Source organism: Pinus tabuliformis, chromosome 2_1, assembly GCF_031772625.1.
Source record: "Pinus tabuliformis cultivar Carrire ecotype Pingquan chromosome 2_1, CPIR1, whole genome shotgun sequence".
NCBI classification, from domain to species: Eukaryota; Viridiplantae; Streptophyta; class Pinopsida; order Pinales; family Pinaceae; genus Pinus; species Pinus tabuliformis.
The window spans coordinates 489,857,262-489,882,663 of NC_142299.1; the positions used below are offsets into that span (position 1 = coordinate 489,857,262).

The 25,402-nt window shown below is 38.8% G+C and overlaps 1 protein-coding gene across 1 annotated transcript; it reads right to left on the reverse strand.

Annotated features, from left to right (window-relative positions):
* Positions 1–9,075: 9,075 nt before the first annotated feature.
* Positions 9,076–13,005, reverse strand: LOC149201056 (uncharacterized). The gene is made up of 4 exons (XM_089401184.1): positions 12,934–13,005; positions 11,526–11,693; positions 11,224–11,434; positions 9,076–11,072 (listed from the first exon to the last, which is right to left on the reverse strand). Exons 1-4 carry the CDS (start codon positions 13,003–13,005, stop codon positions 9,076–9,078), a joined length of 2,448 nt encoding a protein of 815 aa, XP_089257310.1.
* Positions 13,006–25,402: the final 12,397 nt, after the last annotated feature.

The following is a 25,402-nucleotide window of genomic DNA, read 5'->3' on the forward strand; positions in this document are numbered from 1 at the left end:
AAACCCATCTAAACCTGGGTTTAATATGACATGCACCTCGAGGGCAAAAGGTTACATGATGTGTATTGTTTTCTAGTGGGAGCTATGAACCCCAAGGCGCTTTAATATGATATATATATTTTGATTATGTTTTTATGGTTTGGTTATAATTTATATAGTTAATTTGGATAACTATATAAAATCAACAATGCAAAATGCAAAGTAAGTTTTATAATTGATTACATATTTACATTAAACTTACGTTTATGAACATTAAAGAGAAATAAGAAATGGTTTATTTCTCATTTGGGCATTCAGTTTATGAACATTGAAGAGAAATAAGAAATGGTTTATTTCTCATTTGGGCATTCAGTTTATGAACATTGAAGAGAAATAAGAAATGGTTTATTTCTCATTTGGGCATTCAGTTTTGATTCTATGTTGATTTCGCATGAAGTTCAGATTTAGCGTTGTTGAAAATTAATTTTGTGAGTCAATCTCCGGGTTAAGTTTATAAATTGAACAATCAATTTGTAATCATACTGACTGCTTTAACCTGCTTTTGAATTGCTGGAGAATTATTACAGTTATATGGAGTTTATTAAAATGTCATTTTGACTTACTCCTTTCAGTAAACATTAATTTTCTCTCTGGTTAAGTTAATGTCTAGTGATCCATGTAATTTTAATTAATTAAAGAGTAGCCACAGCATCTTTAATTAAATAAAATTATATATTGATTGGCAAGATCACATAAAGATTATTTAGACATTAAATTGTAATTAATTACACTGAATATAATAAATTTTATCCCACAGGAATTTTTATTATATTTATGTGATTAATTAGGATAAAATTTCATAACCTACCCACAGGAGTTATGAATTAATAAGTTTTATCATAAAGTTGTATTGAATCTGTTTGAATTGAAAATTTAGCCCACAGGCAATTTTCATGTCATTTGATTCAATTCTTTTTTTAGCATGTTTTACATTGGTAAAACATGAAAGTTCATAAAGTTTTATTGAATCTGCTTGAATTGAAAATTTAGCCCACAGGCAATTTTCATGTCATTTGATTCAATTCTTTTAAGCATGTTTTACATTGGTAAAACATGAAAGTTCATAAAGTTTTATTGAATCTGCTTGAATTGAAAATTTAGCCCACAGGCAATTTTCATGTCATTTGATTCAATTCTTTTTAGCATGTTTTACATTGGTAAAACATGAAAGTTCATAAAGTTTTATTGAATCTGTTTGAATTGAAAATTTAGCCCACAGGCAATTTTCATGTCATTTGATTCAATTCTTTTTACCATGTTTTACATTGGTAGAACATGAAAGTTTATTAAGCCTCAACATAAGCATGTGATTCTTTATTTTGATGCAGCAGTACGACCTGGAAATTTCTCTGAAATTCGTTGTGACATTCCCGAACTTAAGGAAACAAGATGGGCTCGCATGTGGAAGCTATAGGAACATGTTATTTAGCTTTAAGTAGTGGTTTTGTTTTGGAGTTAGAAAAGACCTTTTATGTTCCAAGTTTTCTAGAAACTTGACCTCAGTTTCAAGGCTTGTACCTTTTGGATATTCCTTAAACTTTTCAGAAAAAAAATTCAGTCTATTCTATAAATCTGATTATGTTGGGAATGGTATTTTGTCTAATGGTCTTTACTGCATTAATTTACAAAACAATGTCACATATGATTCAATGCATGTTCACACTGGTACTAAAAGATGATGATTAATAACACTTCTTCATTAATGATTGATAACACTTCTTCATGAGCAATTGGTTTGCAAGCTCAAGGAGTCATTGTATGGTTTAAAACAAGCATCCCGCCAATGGTATTTGAAATTCCATAGTGTAATTTCTTCTTTTGGTTTTGTAGAAAACATTATGGATCAATGTATATACCTGAAGGTTAGTGGGAGTAAAATTTGTTTTCTTGTTTTATATGTGGATGACCTTTTGCTAGCAACCAATGATAAGGGTTTGCTACATGAGGTGAGACAATTCCTCTCTAAAAGTTTTGATATGAAAGATATGGGTGAGGCATCTTATGTCATTGGCATTAAGATCCATAGAGACAGATTTCGAGGCAACTTGGGTCTATCACAGGGAACCTATATTAATAAAATTTTATAGAGATTCAGGATGAAGGATTGTTCACCAAGTGTAGCTCCCATTGGGAATGTTGGGACGATGTCAGAATGATCCAGGTTTAGACCACTGGAGAGCTGCAAAGAAAGTAATGAGGTACCTTCATGGGACCAAAGACTACATGCTTATGTATATCCTATTTGAGGCTGCTTTACATGGTGTATGGCTTAAGAATTTCATTTCTGGGCTTAGAATTATGGATTCTATATCTAAGCCATTGAGAATATATTGTGATAATTCAGCTGCTGGTTTTATGGCTAAAAAAGTGGGAGTCGAAATAAACACATCGACATTAAGTTTTTAGCTATAAGGGAACGTGTTAAAGAAAATAAAGTGGTCATTGAGCACGTCAGCACTGAGTTAATGATCAATGATCCTTTGACTAAGGGCATGCCACAGTTAATTTCAAGGATCATGTATTGAATATGGGACTTGGTTCCATTATGCAGTTTTTTCATTGTATGGACAATGTTAATGAAATTCTTAATTATTGTGATGTTTTTTCTCATATTATGTGCACCTTAAGTTGATTTGAGAAAATTCATTTAAGAAGGACCAAGAATAAACATAGGGTTTATTCATTAAGAAATTGTTGCCACATAAATTATAATAAGAATAAATGCATAGTAATACATGGAAGGTAATACTCGTCATTAGAGGACTTATCGCCATGATTCATGTATCTATTACTTAATACAGATTATCAATGGTTTTTAAGTTGAGACATTAAGTTTGGAAGTATGGACCAAGTGGGAGAATGTTAAGCTCCATTAATTTAACACAAAAGCTACCTTGATTTATGGAGTTGCAGCTTTTCTTAACTTATGGAAACCAACTGCAGTAGTTTCCTTAAGTTAAGAAAATCAACTGCAATTACTAAATTAATAATTGGGAGCTACTAAAGTGGTCCATTACTTTGATCTCATCTCTACCTTGATTTGTGGTTTTTCTAACACATAGCATTTAGAAGCTTGATGGAAGCTTAGCTATATGTTTATCTGTTGGTCCCCAAGCTCATATCTCAACCCCCTTTAGTTCTACACCATCTAGTTGAGATAGCAGAGCTCGGAAGTGCCTTCAGAATTTTGTGTTATTTTGTCTGGACAGAAGCTAGAGTGCTGAAGGAGAAGCTTGTGGACTGTGGCCTGCATCAATACATCACCAATGGCTGGAGGTAACTCGTATCCCTGGGCAATAAGGTTTGATGATTCTTTGAGTTTATTCTGCATGCAGAATCATTGTTAAAATTGTAGAATATCTAACATCTCTAGCTAGAGTTGAGATTATTAAGCGCACAAATGCACAGTTATAAAATGATTAAAATTTTGAACATTAATAATCTTCAAATGTGGAATTTTATTTTTTATCAAACAATAATAGTATTTGAAAAGTATTTTTTAAATATTTATATTTTTTATATCAAAAATATTGTGTTTTGTTTTTCATATAAATTTATTTAAAATTATTATTTTTTTGGAATGTTTTTTTTTTTTTAAATTTCAAGTTAAAATTATTATTTTTTCAGGATTGTTTCTTTTTCGAAATTTTAGCTTGAATTTAAATTAGGGTTAGCTTATATATTAAATAGAAAAATCATTGTGTAATGTTGTTATTATGATATTTTTTATAATTTAGAATCCATTTTCATCCCCAGCTTGTTATTTTAATACATGAATTTAATATGTGATAAAAACTAAATTATATAGTTTAATTAATTTAATTTGAAATAGTATAATTCAATTAAATTATACTAAAATAAAATTTATTGAAAAAATATATACTTCATAATTCAAAAATATATATATAAACTTAAAATAATAACTAAATAATAATATATACTACTAGATATTGAAGAAAAATAGTATTCAGAATTATATAAATTTTACCAAAAGTAACATATTTTGCATGGTTGGTATGCAGAGGACGGATCCTGACTTGGGAAAATATTCAGAAACGAGGAATGAATGGACCATCAAGATGTTACTTGTGTAGTAAAGAGATAGAGAATCAGGAGCACCTACTGAATCGATGTATATATACTCAGAGTCTATGGGAAGAACTTAGGGTACTCTTTGGTAAATCAAATAGGGATCCAGCTAGCCTTAGGAATACCCTACTTCAATGGGGAAAGGGGAATTTTCAAAGTAAAGTTGTAAGGAGGCTATGGAATTTGGCGGTTGGTTTTGTAATCTGGGAGGTTTGGAAAGAGCGAAATCGAAGACTCTTTAGAGACAAAAGCTGCCAAGAATCAAGAATTTGGGATGAAATATGTAGGTCGATAAAAGAAACGGTTTTGTCTGAAGCCTGGGACGAAGATGATTGGAAGCTGAACCCGGAGGAACAGCGAATAGTTTCAAAATTGAATATTGACTTTACGATGATCTACCCCAATATAGACAGGAGAAATAGATATCGTATGCAAAGTCCAAATCATTTTAGAATTCCAGGGGATAGGCGGATCAAATTGAATTTCGATGGGGCATCGAAGGGTAACCCTGGACAAGCAGGTTGGGGGGGCATTTTCAGAGATAATAGAGGTATTACACGGTGGGTGTATGCTGAATGGGGAGGGGAAATGACAAACAACGAAGCGGAATTATGGGCAGTATATAATGGTCTTCGAATTGCAGTTCGAAACGGATATAGGAATCTTGAAATTGAAGGAGATTCCCAGATCACGATAGATATGTTAAGGAAATTACGAAATGGCAAAAGATGGGATCATGTGGCGACGAGTTGGCGGACAGCAGCGATTATACAAGACATAGAAGGGTTGCTGAGAACGATTGAGTATACAATGATAAATCATGTTTTGAGGAATGGTAATCGAGCAGCCGATTTATTAGCCAACTGGGGAAGTGAAGCGCCGAACAGGGTAATTGATGGTTGTTGGCTATCATTTCAGAATGATCCAAGGTGGAACGCATTACAAACTATACTACGACAGGATCATTATGAAGCGACTGCATCAGAAAGGAATGATTAGTCGCCTCCTGATTATGGATAGGAGGGGAAAAGACAGGATAATTAATGCTGGGCAAGAGCGTATGAAGAAGCGAGTGTATGGAATTAAACTTAGGGGCGGCGAGTTTAATCAAAACATGGGAGGAATGATCATCCCAAGGAGGAAAGTGGGTAAGGTTTCGAGGACGATAGGTGGCTGCGTTAGAGAGCCAGCGTACGTCTCACATCATGACCTAGTAAATGAGACGCGTATTAATGAAGAGGACAGGCGGAAACGAAGTTTCAAGAAGAAAAGGTGGCCGAGCAGGGAGTCATTACTGTTTGCATGCGATTGAGCGGAGAAAAGGAATAAGCCAGAAGTGAATTGCAGTAAAGAGAGGAGGATAGTGACGAGTTTGCAGCAGACAAAGACAGGCAGAATGGCCGTGAACCAAGATCAGGGAGAAGGCCGGTGGACGCGAAGCAAGGGGGCGAATTTAGACAAGAAAGGAAAGAGTCTTGTAGAGTAATCCTTACAGAGGATTTATCTTGACATCCCGGACGAGTCGGAGGAGGAGTTTGATATATGAGATTACTTTGCAGATGAGGAGCCGCGTCGGGCAACAGGTGGGAAAGAAGGTAAGTGGAAGCAGAGTAGCAATGAAACGGAAGAAAGGGAAGATAAGAATGAGGGTCAGGAAGATGATGAAGAGGGAGCGGGTGGAAGACGCGGAAGAAGCAGAGGAATGCGAGGACGTGGGAAACAGAGGGGTAGAGGTAGGAATGGAGGATGCAGAGGTAGAGGGAGCAGGGCTCAAAGAGCTGAATTTGAGGAAGGATCAGCTAGTGAGGTCAGAGGCAGAAAAAGAGGAAAGAGAGATATGAGGAAAAAATTGCAAGAGGCAGAGGAAGCATATCTTCAAGAAACAAACCCAAACATCATAAGAATTATTGATCATTTGGAGGAAGAGGCCATGCAGGAAATTTCAGACCCTGAAATGGAGGATTGGGAGCGGTTTATCCCCGACCCGGGGCACACAAGAGGAAGAATGTCTTTGTACAAACAGTGATTACATGTTTATTGGGAAATGAAGAGATTATTGGCCAAAGCTATGGAACAGGTGGCCATGGAGATGGTGGAATTGGCTCAAGGATTCCCCACCCTCAAAAGGGAGCTGAAGAATATCCAGGTGACTCTTCTTATGCAAGACAGAAAGATGGACAAGATTCTGCAGATGTTTAAAGCAAGTGGAATGGATATCAAGGCAAAGAGCGGACCCAAGCCAGATACAATGAATCAGTAGGATATGGAATTGCTGCAAGGAGGTTTTTATTTGTTTCTTTTTATTTTTTTGTAATCTTGGATGGTAACGTTTCAAAGAAAAAACAGTTTGATTATAGAAACAATAGCTGAGTTTTTTGCATGGTTAGATAGACTGGTTATATACTTTTTGTGGATGGTTGTTAAAAACCTTCGATGGTCACCCGGTTTCCCTTAAGGGCGGGTTGAGACCTGCCTATGTATGTAGTATATTTTATTTTCAGTAATAGAATATCGTCTCAGTATACAAAAAAAACACGTATAAAATTTTAAATTTATATAAATGATGAATAAAAAATAATTTCTGATTATAATAGAAATGAAAAAAAATATATATATAATTATAAGTCTAAAAAATAATAATTATACAAATTATATAACATTTATCTAAATAAATTTAAAAAAATTATATATATATATTAAAAAAATGAAAAAGATACTACACAATATTAGTGTTGAAAGGCAGAAATATTATTTTACATTAGAGTCGATTTCAATGTGGTTTTCATAATAATGTTTTTAAAAGTTCATATTTATTTCTTATGTATTACAAGGAAAATTTTAAAATTAATTATAAAATTAATCATTAATTTTATAGTTAAACTTTCCTATAAACGGATAAAAATAATATTGATCTCTTCAGGCATTTCACAATTCCTATGCAAGAAAAAGCAAGAACAACAACGATAATGATTCAGAAACAAGATACAGAAAATTGAAAAAGTCAAAACATCACCAAGAGATAGCGAAAACAACAACGATACTAATTAAAAAACAAGATACAGAATATTGATAATAAGCCTATGAAAGAGTCTGACAGTGCTGCTATCTATCCAGTCGAAACTATTTTGGTTTTTTCATGTGTCAATAAAACAGCTTCTTCATTTCCACGGCAATGGAACAGGCCCACTATTTGCAGTAGTTGGCAAAACATGAAAACATTCACAATGTCTAACTCATCTGATTTCCAATGCATTTATTAGATGGTTGACCACCACTTTTCACATTACAGGGGTTATCCTTTAACTTGGAAGGGTCAAACGACCTTCTGCCGCTGAATGCTGAATACCTTGCCAGCTTCATAGTCATTGGAGATTGCCCTTCCTCGGTGCCCACCCTTCCTCTTGCGATATGTAATCGCGTCACCAACCCACCGTGTAGATGTAGATGATTCTGAGCCAGAAACCTCCTTTTTCAGAAATACAGAAGAAAGGAAGCGCTCGTCCTCCATAAACAACTGAAATTCATACCCTGAAGCATGACATCCACTGCTTCCAAGTTGAAATTTACAAAACAACCATCTTTAATTATCTCATATAGTCCTGCCACTAAATCAGAAAATTCTACTAACAGACCATCCGAGACTACCTCAGCAAAAGTAGTGGCAAACAACATCGTTTCCTTTCTATTGTGAGGATCAGGTGTTTGTACCAGTAACCGCTTCTTTTCCTTTTCCCTTCGCACCATTCTCATTGTGTTCACTTGAATATTCTCCGCTTCACCAGTTTCTCTTGCCAATAACAAAGAATATTGCATCACTAGTGGTTCTCTCACTCCATAGACTGGACAATCCAGAAGCCCTTTCACAAGCTGATGTCTCTTATTAGCTGGAATTTTGAAGGCAAGATTTGCAAGATATGCAATAAGTATTTTGTACAATCCCATCCCCAATATCCCCTCCCCTCGTGTCAGCTTTTCCCAAGGCATCATATTGTCTGGAGCAGAGATCTCTATTCTTCTCACCGCTTGTGATAGATTTTTAACTCCGAGATTATTATAAATTGAAAACAACACTTCCAAAGGTATTTCAGGATTACAGGGATTCGGCTGCCAAGTAAAATTTAATCTTCCTGAATATTCTTTGAACAATTCTTTCAGCTGCAAGTCATCAGGGACAAATGATTTGTCTTTGATACAAACACGAATATCTCCATTATCTGTGCATACTGGCACTTTACAGACACCGTCGGTTTTAAGATATTGCTTTATACGAAAGGAGGAACATGACTAGTTTTGTACAATATGCTTCCACACCAAACAACATTCTGATTCCAATATTATACGATGCCTGGAATTCGCTACCCATTCCCGCCACAAGGAGCAGTAGTCTTCCATTCGGGGATGTCTAGGTACACCCAGAGATTTCGAGAAGAAATCAAGTAGCGATGGCTCATCATACCAGCCTTCCAACACCTTTAGCCTTGATTTGAAAATGCCATCCACATCATGGACAACACATGAACTTGCATCGTGCCAACCATCATTTGGAATCCAAATTATTAATAGTGTGCTCTCGTGAGGCTTCCATTTTGAAGTCTGTAGATACTTATACAGCCTTTTTATCGCGTTAAAATATTTATGCTTTCGAATATGATGACCCACAAGTATGTCACATCCTTTTCCAAATTCAGTGACCACTCCCACCTTTTTAAGAGTGTCCTCGAATTCATGAATAGTTTCTCCATAGTAGTCCTCATCAATAAAGGGAATATCATCATATTGAAGGGGAGAAGATTTCCCCTTGGAATCAAAGAGGAAAGACCTGGCTGGAGATTTGAAGCCTCTGGATGTTGCTAGCCATATGCCTTCCAAAATACTACGTAGAAAAGCATCAGGCAGCTTGCGTTTTTTTTTCAAATATCGGATCCACCCTAACAGAAGAAATGCATTCTACTTTGTCAAAGCATGGGAAACATCAGGAAGCTTGGCATTTGGAGGAAATAGCTCCGGAATATCTACAACATCGAGGTCTCTTCTAAAAAATGTAACCAAATCAATATCTGAATACATCGAACCTCTTCCACAAGGTGGGAGCATAATGGAATCTTCAGAAACCAAATCATTGCCCGAATACATCAAATCTTCTGCACAAGGTGGTAGTTTAAGGTAATCTTCAGAAAGTGTTTCAAAATCCAGAGTCCAGGGATTATTCCCCATTAACTTGGCCCAGTTACCCATTGATGCAGGCACGAGAAACTTTCGCGACCATCGTTCCCTGATTAGATACCCGTCTTCAACAACCAGAGGAATATTCTTGCAAAGGCTGACAAGCTGTTTGTATGAGATTTTCTTATTTGTATAAGAATAGTGCAGAAAATGTGCAGTGGTGATAGCAAGCTGACTGTCTTTCGATTTTGATACAGCATCCAGTAGCTGCTCAGCAAACTTTAACGTAGAAAGTTCTGTAATTTCAGGATGCTGTTTCAACCACTCACACAGTTTATTACTTTCCTTGGGATCCAGATTTGTAATTTCTCTCTGAGTAGATTCGGGCATTAAGTAATATTCGACGGCACTTGCAAGTTCTCCAGACCATTTTGTAAGCCATGACATGTGCGATTCCTTCGACGAGAGATAAATTCTGGTTTGGCCTGCAACATCTAATACACTAGCCAAATCTGTGGTTTTGGAGGAACTTATATACTTCAACAAAGGAGCGTCTTGCAGATGACTTGAAAGTCCCTCCCAATTTTCAGCCATAAAACAAAGAAGTTCAACATACAAATCTTCGGGAAGGCCTTCCAACCAACCAGATGACCGAATATAGGGAGCATACCAATTATAAGAGACATGAACTACGCCAAAGAAGTTTAAACTATTATAAAACTCTTCGTTATCGAGGGAAGGATGGACTATGTGTACATTACGACAAAACAGATGGGCTTGTTCGCTTTGCTGACCTTGTTTACTTGCTCTCTCAAGAATGTGTTTAAACGCCGGGAGTATTGTCCGAGCTTCTGTTGGCTTACTTAAAATTTTACCCCCAAAGCTGACGTCGCATAAAATCACATCCTCTGCTTTTAATTGTGCCTGAATGGCATCTCTGACTTGTGTTAGCTGTGGATAGCAAGGAATATCACATGGAAGGTACCAAAAAACCCAAACTTTTGAAGATAAGGGTGACTTAGCACTTATCAGAGTACGGAATGCTGAACAAAATGCTAACGGGATACAGTGAAGGATTCCCTGGTTCCAACTGTTATTGAAAATGATGCTTTCTCTGGATGAAACCAGTAGAAAGTCTGCTTGTATAATAAATGAAAATCCAGTGACCATTTCGGTGGGATGTAAGGCATAGATACCCGCAGCTATCATATTTTCTCCTGTAAAGCGTTTGCCCAATGGAAAGGCTAATGTAATGGCCCATTTTGCAACATCTTTCCTCTGCTCAACTCGATACTCATTTTCCACGGGAAACCATTGCCTCCACATGTAATAACTGCATTGTCTCGTCGAAAATTGATCTTCTTCTGCTACGAAATGCAGAACGAAGGATTCGGTGTCATTGGTCCCAGACCTTCGAATGTAATTTTCTCGAAAAACAGAGATTTTATAAGTTTTGTTAAGATCACTTTGTTTCAACTCACGAACTGAGAGCTTCTTTATCTTAGACATAAACAAAAGAACTTCAGGATGAATACTCGAGAGCTGTTGCTTTACAGCTTCAACCTTCTCGGGACGTAGGGGTAGAACTATAACAGTATTGGGAAGCTGGCATCCATAAATTTCTTCGAGTTGTGCAATGCACGGCTTATCTTCTATCCATTCGGGGATAATATATCCAATATTAACATCAGAGGGAGGGATTTCATTGAATCTGATCTTATATCCATTACTCAAAATGCAAGGCTGACTTGTGACCAAGAAAACGCTCTTAAATCCAATGCCTAAAATGAAAACAATAATTCTCCTTTTAAAAACGAAAAAATAAAAACCACACAACCATTTAAATTTTTAATTGCACTAATGCCTAATTTAGAAACAAGGCAGATGTCTATTTCATTGCAGGAACAAGGTGACTGAAAATATGTTTAATACCTTTTTCTCCAATATAACCACCTCCCCTGTCATTTGTTTTAGTAGATCGTCCCAAGCTGCATATGGAATCAATATTTTGTTTCTGTAATCCCTTTTCGTTGTTAAAAACCAGCAATGTCGCAGGAGCGCCTACGCCAGCGACATCTTTCGTTGTAAAGACCAACTCCAACGAAGGTTGCACATCTGGTGCATAGTCATTATCCTCTGCATTCTGCACCCAAATCAAAACACTAATCTTACCGTGAAAACAGAGGAAACATATAAAATTAAGAACAACTAGAACTTTGAAACTCATTAATTACCTGGATGAGATCCATAAGAAAACGCACATCCTTGTTGTATAATTCATCAGATAATTGTTTCTTGATCTTTTCAATGTGTTCCCTGGGGGTCGCCATAAATATCTCCAAACACAGAACTTCAATTCCCACTCCTGTAAAAATCCCCAAACACACTAAACGTCCACTCCACTGTAAAATACCCCAAACATACTAAATCCCCAGAGACATTACAATACAGTAAATCACGACTCCCTCTGTAGAACGACCAAACTAACCCTCGATCACAGGAGGGAATTTCATGTGAAGCTCTAAATTGGCAGGAATAGAATAAACTCAAAGCTGAACGAACTGATTTGTCAGGTCAGATCAGGTCAAATTTGGGGAATACTAACACTAATATTGTCATAAATACCTCGGTGGCTCCGCAAGGCACTAAGTAAACTGGCATTGGGAGTTTGTATATGTTCATAGTGGGATCACTGGTCCGCCAAAATCCAACGAAAATAAATAATTAATACCGTTAGATTTTGACAAGCGAGTAATTTAACAATGGGCTCGGCATTTTCTGTTAATTGGCATGCCATTGCCAGTTATCCGTTTTCTTGCGGAGCCACCGAAGTATTTGTGACCATTAATGTTCGTATTCGTTTTCTTGCGCAGCCACCGAAGTATTTATGACAATTAATGTTCGTATTCCCCAAGTTTGAAGTATTTATGGAGATCTTAGTGTTTTATATTATAACAGTAATGGCTTCTTCGTACTTGCTGCGCCTCCCAAGATATCAAAGTAAGGCAAAAGCTAACTAGCCTGCTATCGAGCCTTTAATGCACCGATAGCGGGTCCACCATGCCCAGGCTCATGCCCATGTCCATAACATACACCATGCTAATTATATGTGTTTTCATAAAATTAAAAAAAAGAAAATAAAAGAAAAAAAGTAGATCAAATTTCAAAGATATGAGGAAGCCATTAATTAATGTGATAACAGCCCACACGAACATTTCTCGGCAACAGTTAATACGAAGTATGGAGTTTGGAGGCGCAGCAATTATAGTTAACTGTTTCCAAAAGATCGGCAACAGTTAACTAGCCTGCTATCGGGCCTTTAATGCACCGATAGCGAGTCCACGATGCCCAGGCCCATGCCCATGCCCATGCCCATGTCCATAACATACACCATGTCGGACATCCCGATCCCCGGCGAATTCCCAGCGGCTCCACCTTTTCTATTCAGCGATAGTTTATTTAATGCGGTTTAAGAGTATTAGTGAAAGCAGCATGATTTCCAGTACTTCTCATTTATTATCAGCAGATTCCCATTTATATTTCCCACTTCCGGAGGCCATTTGAATTTGAAATTTGTTTTCCCGCTTTGTTTTGAAATTTGTTGTTCCGCCCTGTTATCGCAGGGCATGCTCTCTTTCATACACTTGCGGCATGCTCTTTGGCAGACCCTGTGGAGACGAGATCACGAGATTGACGAGCTCTTGCTGTGGCCATGGTAACGGGGCCTCGGATGGCTGACATGGCAATGCAGTGTACATTGTAAATACAAGCACACAAAATTTGTGATGGTTATGAGAATGAGGTGGTCTGAATGAAAGCATTGTTCAATATGTTTCTTACTCCCACGCAACTTTATGAATGAAAACAGCTTGTGATGGAAGACAAGATGGAGGCCCACACAGGTGGTGCGACCACCTAACAAGCCAGGGGAAGGGCAGTCTTAGCACTCCAGGCAGTTGAAAGGAGCACGGGACTATAAACTATCCTGCCTGGGCGCTGCTCGATGTTGGAGATGCACGCAAAAGCAGAGAATCAGAAGGTCTGCGACCGCGCACGGGGACTGCGCTACCGTGCAGATTGGCCAGAAAGTGACCGTTGAAGTCACTGTTCATGATGGAATGATCGAATTGAGGCCAAATGGAGCGGACGTCGGACATTTAAGACGTGATTTATGGGCAATATTTGGGAAAATCTGCTGCCAAGAAAGCATTAATGAACCGCAATTGGGGGGAATGATTGAATTCAAATTCAAAACGTGCTATAAAACACAAAGGGTTGCCCAACAAACAACACTTAGTCATTTGAGAATTGAGCGATTGAACAAAGCCCTAAGCATTGTGAGCTGAGAATTAATTGAGCCCCTGAACTCGTGAGTGATAGATTACAACCCAGGTCTTATAGACATATTTGGGAACTGCAAATCCAATCACATATGTCCATAAACCAAGGGCTTCTAAACCCCTAAAAGTGTTGTTTCATACCCTAAAGGAACAAGTTCAACTGATTACATCATTTCCCAGAAGTTCTCCCTGAAAAACTGCTCAAAACTGGTCAAAATTGGACCATCTCACCTGCTACATGGTTAGGGTGCGATGCATCTCACCTATTGCACACGGGGGGTGCGATGCATACTGAAAATCCCTTCTATAGGGTGTGATGGGCGAGAGTAGACAAATGGCAGAGGCAATTTGCTAGGTGGAAACCCAGAGAATCTTCTAGAAACTGCTCATTTGACACTTGCCTCTCTGAATTCGCCCAGGGATGAGTAAGAGATCATGAAATCTCCAAGTGGAACCAAGAACTATCAGAGAAATGACACTAATCAAAATCCCAAAAGCTGACTCACCCCCCTGCAAATATCTATATATGGATCCCTCATCCTAGAGATCCAAAGGCTGGAATTTTGTATTTGGGAAGGAAGTGCTATTTGTTTCTTTGTGAAACATTATAGTGTTGGGTGATCTAACTTTTCATGAGGTGAAGAGGGTTTTCATGTTGGGAGGATGGCGCTGGATCAGATCACTAGGTTGTAATCCTCTCTTCTACTATTTCTATCAATAAATCTATTTGAGTTTTCCTCCATATACTTGTATATTTCTAAATCCTGTATTGGTGTATGCATTTGTATGGTTAATATACATCTAGTCCTATATTGTTTATGGTTATAGATCTCTATGCTTTGATGGTATTATGCTGCTTTGACTCTACAGATGTTCCTGAAGCGGGACAAGTGAGGAAGGAGTGGCTAAGCTCTGTCAAAGGAGGGAGGAAACAAGCAAGGAGCCAAGCGAAAGACTGAGGTTGGTACTCTCTAATTCTCTCTCATCTATCTCCCATAAAGGAAAACACAAGTAACTTTAGTTTATTTGTTTCTAAAATAGCTACCCGTCTTAGTGAGACTAGCAGCTCTGAATGGACACTAGTTTTCCTGATAACACCAGGTACGATGACAACGACTAAGGATGGTTTGGGAATAGAAGAGGTAACTGCCGACGAGGCCGCACAAACCCCAACTATGGAGGATGTTCCAGCAGGTGCCGGGGTTGTGGCAGAGATCCCCAAATCACCGCGTATGCTAAGACCCAACAAGGATATGAAAGCAATGGCTGTCGTATGTGTGTCTCTAAGGAACCCGTTGCGCAGCAAACTATCAATGGAAGAGAAGGAGAACGCTGTCACAATAAAAACAAATGAGGAAAAAGAAGATTCGCAGACCCTTATCATTGCAAAGGAAGAAGACGAAGGCATGGAGGAGGATATTCAACCTACACACTCTGCGACAAAACTTCCCGCATATGTCCCCCCGCGAAAAGGAAAGTCCAAAGTGCCCAAGGACCCAGATGAAACCAAGAGTTCATTCCAGACCCCGCTCCTCCCAGACGACATTGTGTTTCAAGGCACGCACTTGGGCTACATGGCAACCATGAAGTTTGAAGATTGGGACTTCACTGACCATGAGAAGTTCCCTCACCTGGAGACCAGGAACCTCATGAAGTAGAGCACCACGGGGGTGGTGACAACATTAGAGTCACGGAAATGGTTGCGCAGAGTGAAGAAGGGCGGGCTACTGAACCTGCTATGGGTGTCGCATTTCCACCGCGCCCCAATAACCATTTTTGTCATCAGGTAGCAGCTCTCCCTGGTGCATGATGGGTATCTATGGATGGAGGAGCCTATCCCCATCATGACAGACCTAATTCATCACATTTACAGGCTACCATACAAAGGAAAGGATGCCACAAATATATTGGAAGGGAAGGGTAGTGATTTGGCCCTCGCAGAGGCCATGAAGATGAAGTACAGGCTGGAGAAGAAGAAGCAGAGCTATGCCATCTCCAACATCAAGAAAAAAGCAGTACGCGTAGCAACCCAATTCCTGGTAGACAAATTTATGTGAAAGTGCCGCGGAGATGAGGTACCGGCACCGGTAATCACACTGGCAGAGTAGTGCACGAAGGAGCTCCAGTTTAACTGGGTTGAATTCCTTTGCACGGAATTCTTGAAGAATTATCACGAAGCCCAGGAGCAAGGTAAAACCTTCCACTATGCGTGGCTATTGCTATCCATAGTGCTCGTAGCAGGGGAACTATCAGAGGACAGTGAATTCCCCACAATTGACAAAGATTTACCAGAGGCCGCGAAGTACGCTTCGCTCTGGGCCACGAAGGATGTGAAAAGGATACGTGCTAGCAAGATCTTCTAGGTGTTCATGGAGATGAACATCCAAATGTGGATCAACTGGAAGCCATGCTTGTCACCCACGGTGTACAACAGCCTCCAGAGTTTTGCAGAATTTAAGGCAGACATGTACAACATCTTTATCAGGGCGCGAAAGGACCCAACAAAGTAATGGACAAAGCTACCTTTTGTAGCCACTGACAACGCCATTTTCACTGTCCTAGAGACATGGCCTCCGGAATGGCACATCCCAGATCTTGCAGAACTCAAGAGGGAGGCATCATAGAAGAAAAAGGACGATGCCAAGTTGCGCGTCACACAGGGGGGCTTCAGAGCACGGTTGCAGGAGTTACAAGTGTGCCCCCCTCAAGTGGGTACCCTTTCAACCCACCTCACAGTAGGATCCTTGGCAGTAGAGCAGATGATACGCGCACGGATGGAAAACACAATAGTGTTGCCAGAAGGGGCCCTAGTGACATTGAATGAGGCCAATCAATTTTCAGTTAGCATGATGAAAGGCCTTGGCCTTAATCTTTCTGCCCTTCAGGGTGAGACATTATATCTACTATAGGATGGGATAACAATAGAGTTGTGCGCTAGGGAGAGCCGCGCGATCCAAGTCTTCAACGAACAAAAAATAAACATGGAACAACTCAGATTGCAGCGTGACAAATTGGTGTCGCAAAATTAGCAGTTGGTATAGGTGGTTAGGGACTTTTTACCAATCTAAGTCTTTGGTAAATAAATTGTTCTTGCGGAAAAAGTCGTATAACCTGAGGATGAAAGATGGAGACTTGGTGACAGAGCATCTGAACGCATTTAATACTGTGGTAAGTTAGTTAGCATCTATTGATATTAAAATTTTAGATGAAGATAAGTGCATCAGTTTGTTGTGTTCTCTACCAGATTCGTGGGATAGTCTGGTTATTACAATAGGTAGCAATGCAACTGCCTTGCATTTTTTGATGAAATAGTCTCATCCTTGCTGACAGAGGAGATGAGACTGAAAAATATGGAGAGCCAGAATGGTGATGCCTTTTCTGTATGAGAATAGTTCTAGAACAAAAATAAAAATAAGCCATCGAGTGGGAGATCTAAATCTCCAAGAAAACCTGTAAAGGTGGTGTGCTGGAAATGCGGAAAGGAGGGGAACTTCAAAAGGGACTGTAAATCTAAAGCTCCTGATAAAGGAAAGGGATCTGATGATGCTCCTTCTGTAGAGACAAAAACCACCTCAGATGACGGTGGGGATGTGTACTTGGCTTCTTCAAGTACACATGTAGATTATGAGGCATGGTTGATCGACTCAGGTGCATCCTTTCACTTCACTCCCCATAGAGAGTGGTTCTGCGAGTATGAGAAATATGATGGTGGTGATGTCTTTTTTGGGGATGACAGGAAGGCTAGAATCGTTGGTCATGGAAAAGTAAAGTTGAAGATGCAAGGTGGAAGGGTTAAAACACTTCTGGGTGTTCTGCATATTCCTGCAGTGGCCAAAAGTCTGATTTCTGTAAGCAAGTTGGATGATGCAGGTGTAAAAACAGTGTTCGAGAAGGATACCTACAAGATGGTTCGGGGAGCACTAGTATTGATGCGGGGAGTTTGCACTGGAACTCTGTACAAGCTGCAAGGTAGCACTGTTGTTGATGGGTGCAACAGTGCTGTGGTTCCTGAAAGTGGAGCAGAAAATCTAGTGGTCTCTAGAGAGAAGACCATGTTGTGGCACCAAATACTTGGACATATTGAAAAGAAGGGCCTTCGAATACTTCATGATAAAGGTATGGTAGAAGATATGAGTAATATCTCTCTGGACTTTGATTTCTGTGGAAATTGTGTATATGGGAAGCAGAATTGGGTGAGTTTCCCCTCTGGTGGTAAGAGGGTGAAACGGATATGAGAGCTTGTGCATAGTGATGTGTTTGGACCTTTGAAGGTTCTATCACTGGGTAAGTCTGTGTACTATGTATCATTTATAGATGACTTCTCAAGGAATACATGGATATATTTCTTTAAAAATAAATCTAAAGTCTTTTGACAGGTTTAAAGAATTTAAGGCTCTAGTGGAAAACCAGACAGAGAAGGAGATAAAGATGTCGAGTACAGACAACAGTGGAGAGTTTTGCAATAAGGAATTTGAAGAATTCTGTAAGAAGTGTGATATAGCATGGCAGAAGACTAGTCCATATACACCTCAGAAAAATGGAGTTGCAGAAAGAATGAACAAGACATTGATGGAAAGGGCAAGATGCATGCTCAGTGGTGTCGGGTTAGGATAGGAATTCTAGTCAGAGGCGGTGGAGATAGCATGTTATCTGGTTAACAGATCACCTTCATCAGCGTTGGAGGATACGACTGCACAAGAGGTATGGACTGGTAAGAAACCCTCTCTTTCACATCTGAGGGTATTTGGATGTGATGCATATGTACATGTTCCAAAGGAGAAACGAACCAATTTGGATAGTAAATCTAAAAAGTGCATCTTTATTGGGTATAAGGATGGTTTAAAGGGTTATAACCTTTGGAACCCAACAACAAGGAAAGTTGTGTATAGCCGAGATGTGGTGTTCAGAGAAGTAAAAGATGTTATTAAACATGAAGTCCAACGAAAGGAACCTAAGAAGATAAAGTTTGAGCTAAAGGAGGAAAAATCAGACTCTATAGCAGAGGAGGAATCAGAAGATGAAGAGCCACAAACCCCTAGTGTAAAAAGATTAGTTCGAGAAAGAAGGTAGCCAGAAAGGTATAGTCCATCAGCTTTCTGTTTAATTTTTTTTTTATCTATTACTGATGATGATCCCAAAACTGTGAAGGAAGCGGTAGATTCAGAGGATGGAAAACTCTAGAAAGAGGCCATGGTTGATGAAATGGAATCTTTGCACAAAATGAGGCTTGGGATCTGGTGGAGTTACCGGCTGGAAAGAAACCCATTAGCAACAAATCGGTGTTCAAGAAGAAGACAAATGTAGAAGGAAAGTTGGAGAAGTACAAAAACTCGATTGGTAGCAAAAGGTTATTCCAAAGTGTTGGGAATTGATTTTGGTGATATTTTTTCTCCTATTGCTAAGGTAACTTCTATTAGATTACTTTTATCTGTTGTTGCTGCTTTTGATTTTGAGGTAGAACAGATGGATGTGAAGACATTATTTCTTCATAGAGATATAAAAGAGGATATCTACATGAAGCAACCTGAAGGCTTTGCAGTGAAGGGTAAGAAAGAACTAGTATGCAAGTTAAAGAAGTCTCTGTATTGGTTGAAACAATCACCAAGGAAGTGGTATCAGAAATTTGATACATTTATATGGGGACTTGGCTTCACCATAAGCAAATCAGATCACTGTGTTATTTATCTGGTCTTGTATGTGGATGATATGTTGCTAGTTGAAAATGATAAAAAAATATCCAGGATTTGAAGACCCAATTGTCCTCTAAATTCGACATGAAAGATCTTGGTGTTACAAACTATATTTTGGTCATGAAAATTAAAAGAGATCGGGCAAAGAGGAAGCTCTGGTTAAACCAGAGGAAGTATGTCGAGACAATACTGCAGAGATTTAATATGCAGGATAGTGAACCGGTGAAGGTTCCTATTCTTGTAGGTGTAAAGCTATCCATTGAATAGTGTCCCAAGACACAAGAAAATGAAGAAGATATGTCCCATGTTACATATGCAAGTGCAGTCGGTGGCCTGATGTATGCAATGGTCTATATTAGACCAGACATTGCACATGCAGTGGGAGTATTGAGCAGGTTTATGTCAAAACCAGGGAAGGAGCACTGGATAGCAGTGAAGCGGGTTTTCAAGTATTTGCGTGGCACTAATGATTATGGTTTGTGCTACTAAGGAAGATCAGGATTGGACAGAGTGTTGGATATTCATGGCTTTGTTAACGCAGACTGAGCTGGAGATCTGGATCAGAGAAGATCTACAAGTAGGTATGTGTTTAACCTATTTGGAGGTGCAGTGAGTTGGATGAGTAAGAAATAATCTGTAGTGGCAATCAACTACAGAGGCAGAATACATGGCGGCCACTCATGCAAGAAAGGAAGCAGTTTGGGTGCAGAGATTGTGTTCAAATATGGAATTCGTACAAGGAGCTATAAGGATAGACTGTGATAGCCAAAGTGCAATTTTCTTGACAAAGAACCCTACTTATCATTCAAAGACAAAGCACATTTATGTTCAGTATCACTTTGTGAGAGATATGATAGAAGACAAAAGGGTGTTGCTGGTAAAGGTGGACACTTTGAAGAACACTGCAGATGCATTGAAAAAATCTGTGAGCTCTGAGAAGTTCTCCTGATGTAGAGAAAAAATTGGCCATTTCAGCGCTGGAAAAATGACTAAGCTCTCCTATGGCCCCCTGTGGAAAGAAAATAACAAGTGGGAGAATGTTGGGTTGTGTTATATTCTTTCCACGACTAATCTATGTCACAGGGGGAGTAGCAGCCCCCCTTGTCCGGGGGGTTTGAGAGGGGTGGGTAGCCCCCCTCTACGAGGTCCAAGGCAGCGCCCCGAGAAAAAAAAAATGGACCCTATATTAGGCCGGGAAAACCTACCTACGGTTTTCGGTCCATGGTTTTAGACGTGTTGGTTTTCAATCCATGGTATTGGATGCTTCGGCATGTATATATATATATGTATTGTAACATTGAAAGGAATATAATGAAAAATTAAGCTGGTAGTCTCAGTTTTGGGATCCAGGGGAAAATCTCTGTGTATATGTGTTTTATGTGGTATTCTCTCGCATTGTTTATGTGAGGTCTTTAGGCGTGAACGCGGACGAGCGCTGGGCGAGTCACCGTGCACGACGGGGGCGCAGGTGGACGACGGGCGCGTGGGCGGGCACGCAGGCGCACGAGGTGGGCGCGGGCTCCATGAGGGGCGGGCGAGGTCTACACGACGGGCGGGCGCGGCGACACGGGAATGTGACGAAAGGCTGAACGAGGATGCGACGATACTTGGATAGCTTTACGATACTTAAATAAAATGCGTGGAAACATTGATGGGTTTATAGCTTGGCGTGAGGCGACTTGCACGAAGGCAAGGCCGACTTGTAAAGAGATGTTAAGGGGTGTGTTGGAGCATGTTTTGGGGGTCGGCTGGAGTGCCACCTCCCATGCTAACATGCATATAAATACACTTGCGCAGATTCATTTGGAGACAACGAACTCGCACTTGAGAACTCGCATAAGCCAAGGGGTAAAGTGCGCAGATTTAAGAGGGAGTGCGCATACCTCATGCGCAAGTCTTGAGGACGCACTTGGAGTATTTCTTGGAGACAGTTGTGGGTCGGGCAAGGTGTGCCCGGGTTCGTGCGGAAGTGCAGTTTTGGTGTAGGACTTGGCAAAGGGATTCTAGGTGGCTCGGGTGAGCACCGCCCTTTGTGCAAGAGGTGCACAAGATTGTAAAAGGCAGGGTTGCCTATGATTGTAAAAATTGGTTAAGTATGAGACTTGGTTCGGCCAAGACATACTTGTACATTGTAAATTGATATTCTTAATATATTGTCGGGCAGACTCATATTACAGGGAGTTGCCCCTCCCTTTATACTATTGCAATTGTTGTTGTCTTTTATAATTGCTATGGATAATGAATGAGTATGGGCTTCATTGGTATAAAGGATAATTGTATGTTTACTTGGTTGTGAAACACAAGCTAAGTAATGTTAAAGTGAAGTAGGCGTAGTCCATGAATGTTAGTATTGGTAAAAAGAAAACATTCGGTGGTGCCGCACCTTGCTACAAGCGGTTGGAAGACTACAGCAGGTGTAGGGTGTGACAATTTATTTTTTGTGTTTTATAATTCGTATGCAGGTAATTTCTATACAGGGTTAAAACCTACATTTACCAGCTTAGTTGTTTCGATGTCCATATCATACTCTTGGATTTTCGTTATACACTTTTCTCTCTTTCCATCATTATCAATCAAAGCCATCACATCTTTGACAATAGCATTAGGAACATAAGAAATGATTTGAGACTCAAGAACATAAACTCTAAAATCCTTTAGTGTGTTTACCAAAGCATAGGCTTGCTTTTCCAGAATATTATACTTCAGCTTTGCATCCCTTAACACCCTGCTGAAGAATGCTACAGGTTGCTCCTTATTGTCTTCATTTCTTTGTAAACCAAAAACCAAGGCCTCATATTCAGTGATATTATTAGCAGAGTCAAATTCTAACTTATAAGAGAAGGGAATAAATGACCTCTTGGAGAAAGCAGAAGAACTCCAGCTCCATTCCCTTCTTTTGAATATGCACCGTCAAAATACAACTTCCAGACTCCACTGACTACTAGCTCCTTGATTTTAATTGTTGAAGGGATTTGCACTTCTATGTCTTCAACAATTTCAAGAGATTCTTATAACATAAAATAGGAAAATTCATCATTTTCCTGACTGTAAACATGATAATTACTTTACAACCCTGGTCTCTTGATATAACCTTTTTGTTTTCCACCAAAAACTGGAATAATAGCATATGTGAAATCCAATTTGAGCACTCCTCCCAGCGTGGCTCCCCAGGATCTAGAAAGCAACATTCCAAAACGTGTTGGAATATCTGCAACAACCACATCCATTACACTACTCATGGCTGAAATTTGAGCCAATGAAACCACCAAATATTTGATTAATCCCACACATTTGACTCTTTTTGGATCAAAAAAATAAAGTTCTTTATAAACTTTTGTAATTTTCAAGTTTCGCTGCTTCCTAACAAAAAGAAGCATTAAATTGTGAGAAGCTCCTTAATCCAACATACAGTTATGAAGAATGAAAGTACTCATAAGAAGTGAAATATAAAAAGGAGGTGTAGAAGAATCTTGTTCTTCCACATGAGGGCCAAACATCACCACTGGCCTTTCCTCCTACAAATTGGTTGCATCTGCTAAATGATTATCCTGTGAGAGATTTATAAAATAAGAGACTTCGTTTTTATAAGTAGGAGTTTTTACTAACTCGGCGAAAGGAATTGGAACTTTGTTTTTTTCTAATTCTTTTAATACATTAAAAGAATTACCCTCTTTCATTGTTTTCAATTGTTCCTTTTCATTTAACTTTTGATTTGACACATTCTGAGAACTAACAACAAGTTGTTGAAAAGATTTGTGCAACACCCTTGAGTCATGCTTATTGTTGGAACTTTCCCCTTATTGATCTGTCATTGTTGGGACTGTATTCATCTGTTGTTTTCCTTTATCAACCTACTTTGGTGACCGTTGTTGCACTATGTGATTGGTTTGCTCCTCTACACTGTCTTGAACTCTTGATCTCTTTCTTGACCTAAGATCATATTTTTATGTAATTTTTCTTACATAATATCTGTAAACTTCTTACAGTTTTCTTCAATTTCTTCATCATCTAGAGAGACCGGAAATTGCAAATTTGTATCTTCATTTATGACGGCATGATGATGATGATGCAGTGATAGAACGGATAGATAAAAACCACACTCGCTTGCCGTATTACAAGGGCACACTCCTGTACGAAGGAAATGCGATGGAGCGCCCCCGTAATGCATATGCACCATTGATTAGTGCCTAGAAAAGGTCTGCAAAAATGTTTATGGAGGCACTCAGTGGGCTAACTGTCGGGTATGTAATGCAATCGGTTTTACTCCATCCGATGAGTCCCACTTGTACTCTCCATCATGCCTAGCAAATCAAACGACTTTTAAACCCTGTCGACTTTGGTGGATGGGGACCAGCCGAAATCTATTTTTTAAGTCTACATGAAAACTTGATCAGTGTCGCTTAATTCATGATTAAAAAAAATTAATATCCAAAATAAAAATCTTTGCAATTGAATAATTTGGAATCAACATTTATTTTACATAATGGGATCACATTGCCACTTCAATGTTCTTTTACAAATGCATCAATTTTCGCAATGTCTACTTTTCCTGAGAATATAGGAAAGGAAGTGTTTATCATCAAACAACTAAAGATGTCTTCACTTGAGAATGAAATCCCATTGCTTCGAAGTTAAACTCTAAAATACATCAAGATTTAATTATCTCACATAAACCTACAACTCATTCTAGAAATTTTGTTAACAAAACCAACTCTTAAATTACCTCAACAAAAGAAATAGAAAACAACACATTTAGGTTTGGATTGTCTTGATCACATGTTTTTATCAATATCCATTTGGAGTTCATTTCCAATCGCACCATTCTTCTTGTTTTTACATGAATATTTCTCACTTCAATTTCTCTAACTAATAAAAGGGTATTCCAATATGGGTGGTGCATTCACCATAGGTTGGGCATACTATAAGCACGACTCTTTTTGGATCAATCCTAACCCCTTCTTTAGATACAATATGACCAAGTAATTTTCCTTCTTTCAAAACAAAATGAGATTTCTTGGGGTTTAAGGATAAGCCATACCTTCTGCATTTTTCAAAAGTTTGTTGCAAATGTTTCAAATGCTCTTCGTCTAAGCTGGAGAAAATTTTAATATCATCCAAATAGATTACCATAAACTTCTCATTTTCACCTACAAAGGTTATATCCAAAGCCCTCTGGAATGTAGCACCTACATTCATTAATCCAAAAGGCATATTTGCATACATGAAAGCGCCCCATGGGGTTGTAAATGTTGTCTTTTTATGATCTTTTGGTTGCACTGAAATTTGGTTATAACTTGAAAAGCCATCAATCATCGATAATCTAGAAGATCTTGTTAGTTTTTGCAAAATGTTATCCATTTTAAGGAGATGATAATTATCCTTCAATGATGCTCTGTTAGAATTCCGAAATTCAATACATAACCGGATTTCCCCATTCCTCTTCCTCACATGTACTAAATTGGCAACCCAATCATAATATCTAAGAGGAACAAGTATTTTGGCTTATAATAATTTATTAACCTCTTTCTCGATTGATGGCAACAACAAAGGATTAATCTGCCTCAATTTCTGTTTATATGGCTTAACCCCTGGCTTTAAAGGATTTTTATGTTGAATAATTTGGTGTCATAAGTCTATAGGTCTTCATAAGGCCATGCAAATATATAAACATATCTCTTGAAAAGATCTGCATACCTCTGTTTGAATTCTTCTGGAATATCCTTTGCCAATCTCACCATCTTTGGTTGTTGCTCTGTTCCAAGGTTGCAGTATTCAAGATCATCTTCCAAGTTTGTTTACTTTGTATTGAAAACAACATCATTAACATTAAATAGTATCTCCAAGGTCACCAAACCTTTAGGTATCACATTTTTTTCCGCTGCAGTATCTTCTAATCCCCTATAGAATATTTTAAAGACAATTTTATGCTTGGTTCATCTTCTTGAACTTCTTCATTTTCATCCTCTTGGTCAATCTCCAAATTTGAAAATTCACCTACCATTTCCAGAAATCTTTTAATGTGTTTTTCATCTTCGAACACCTGCCAATACTTTATGTTATCTGGAGACTCGAATAGAAGGT

Coding starts and splice junctions, on each gene's coding strand:
- LOC149201056 (XM_089401184.1), bottom strand. CDS start 13,005: ATGGCCACAGCAAGAGCTCGTCAATCTCGTGATCTCGTCTCCACAGGG. Junction 11,694..12,933: donor CCAAAGAGCATGCCGCAAGT/GTATGAAAGAGA, acceptor GGTATTTTACAG/TGGAGTGGACGTTTAGTGTG. Junction 11,435..11,525: donor TTCTTATGGATCTCATCCAG/GTAATTAATGAG, acceptor ATTTGGGTGCAG/AATGCAGAGGATAATGACTA.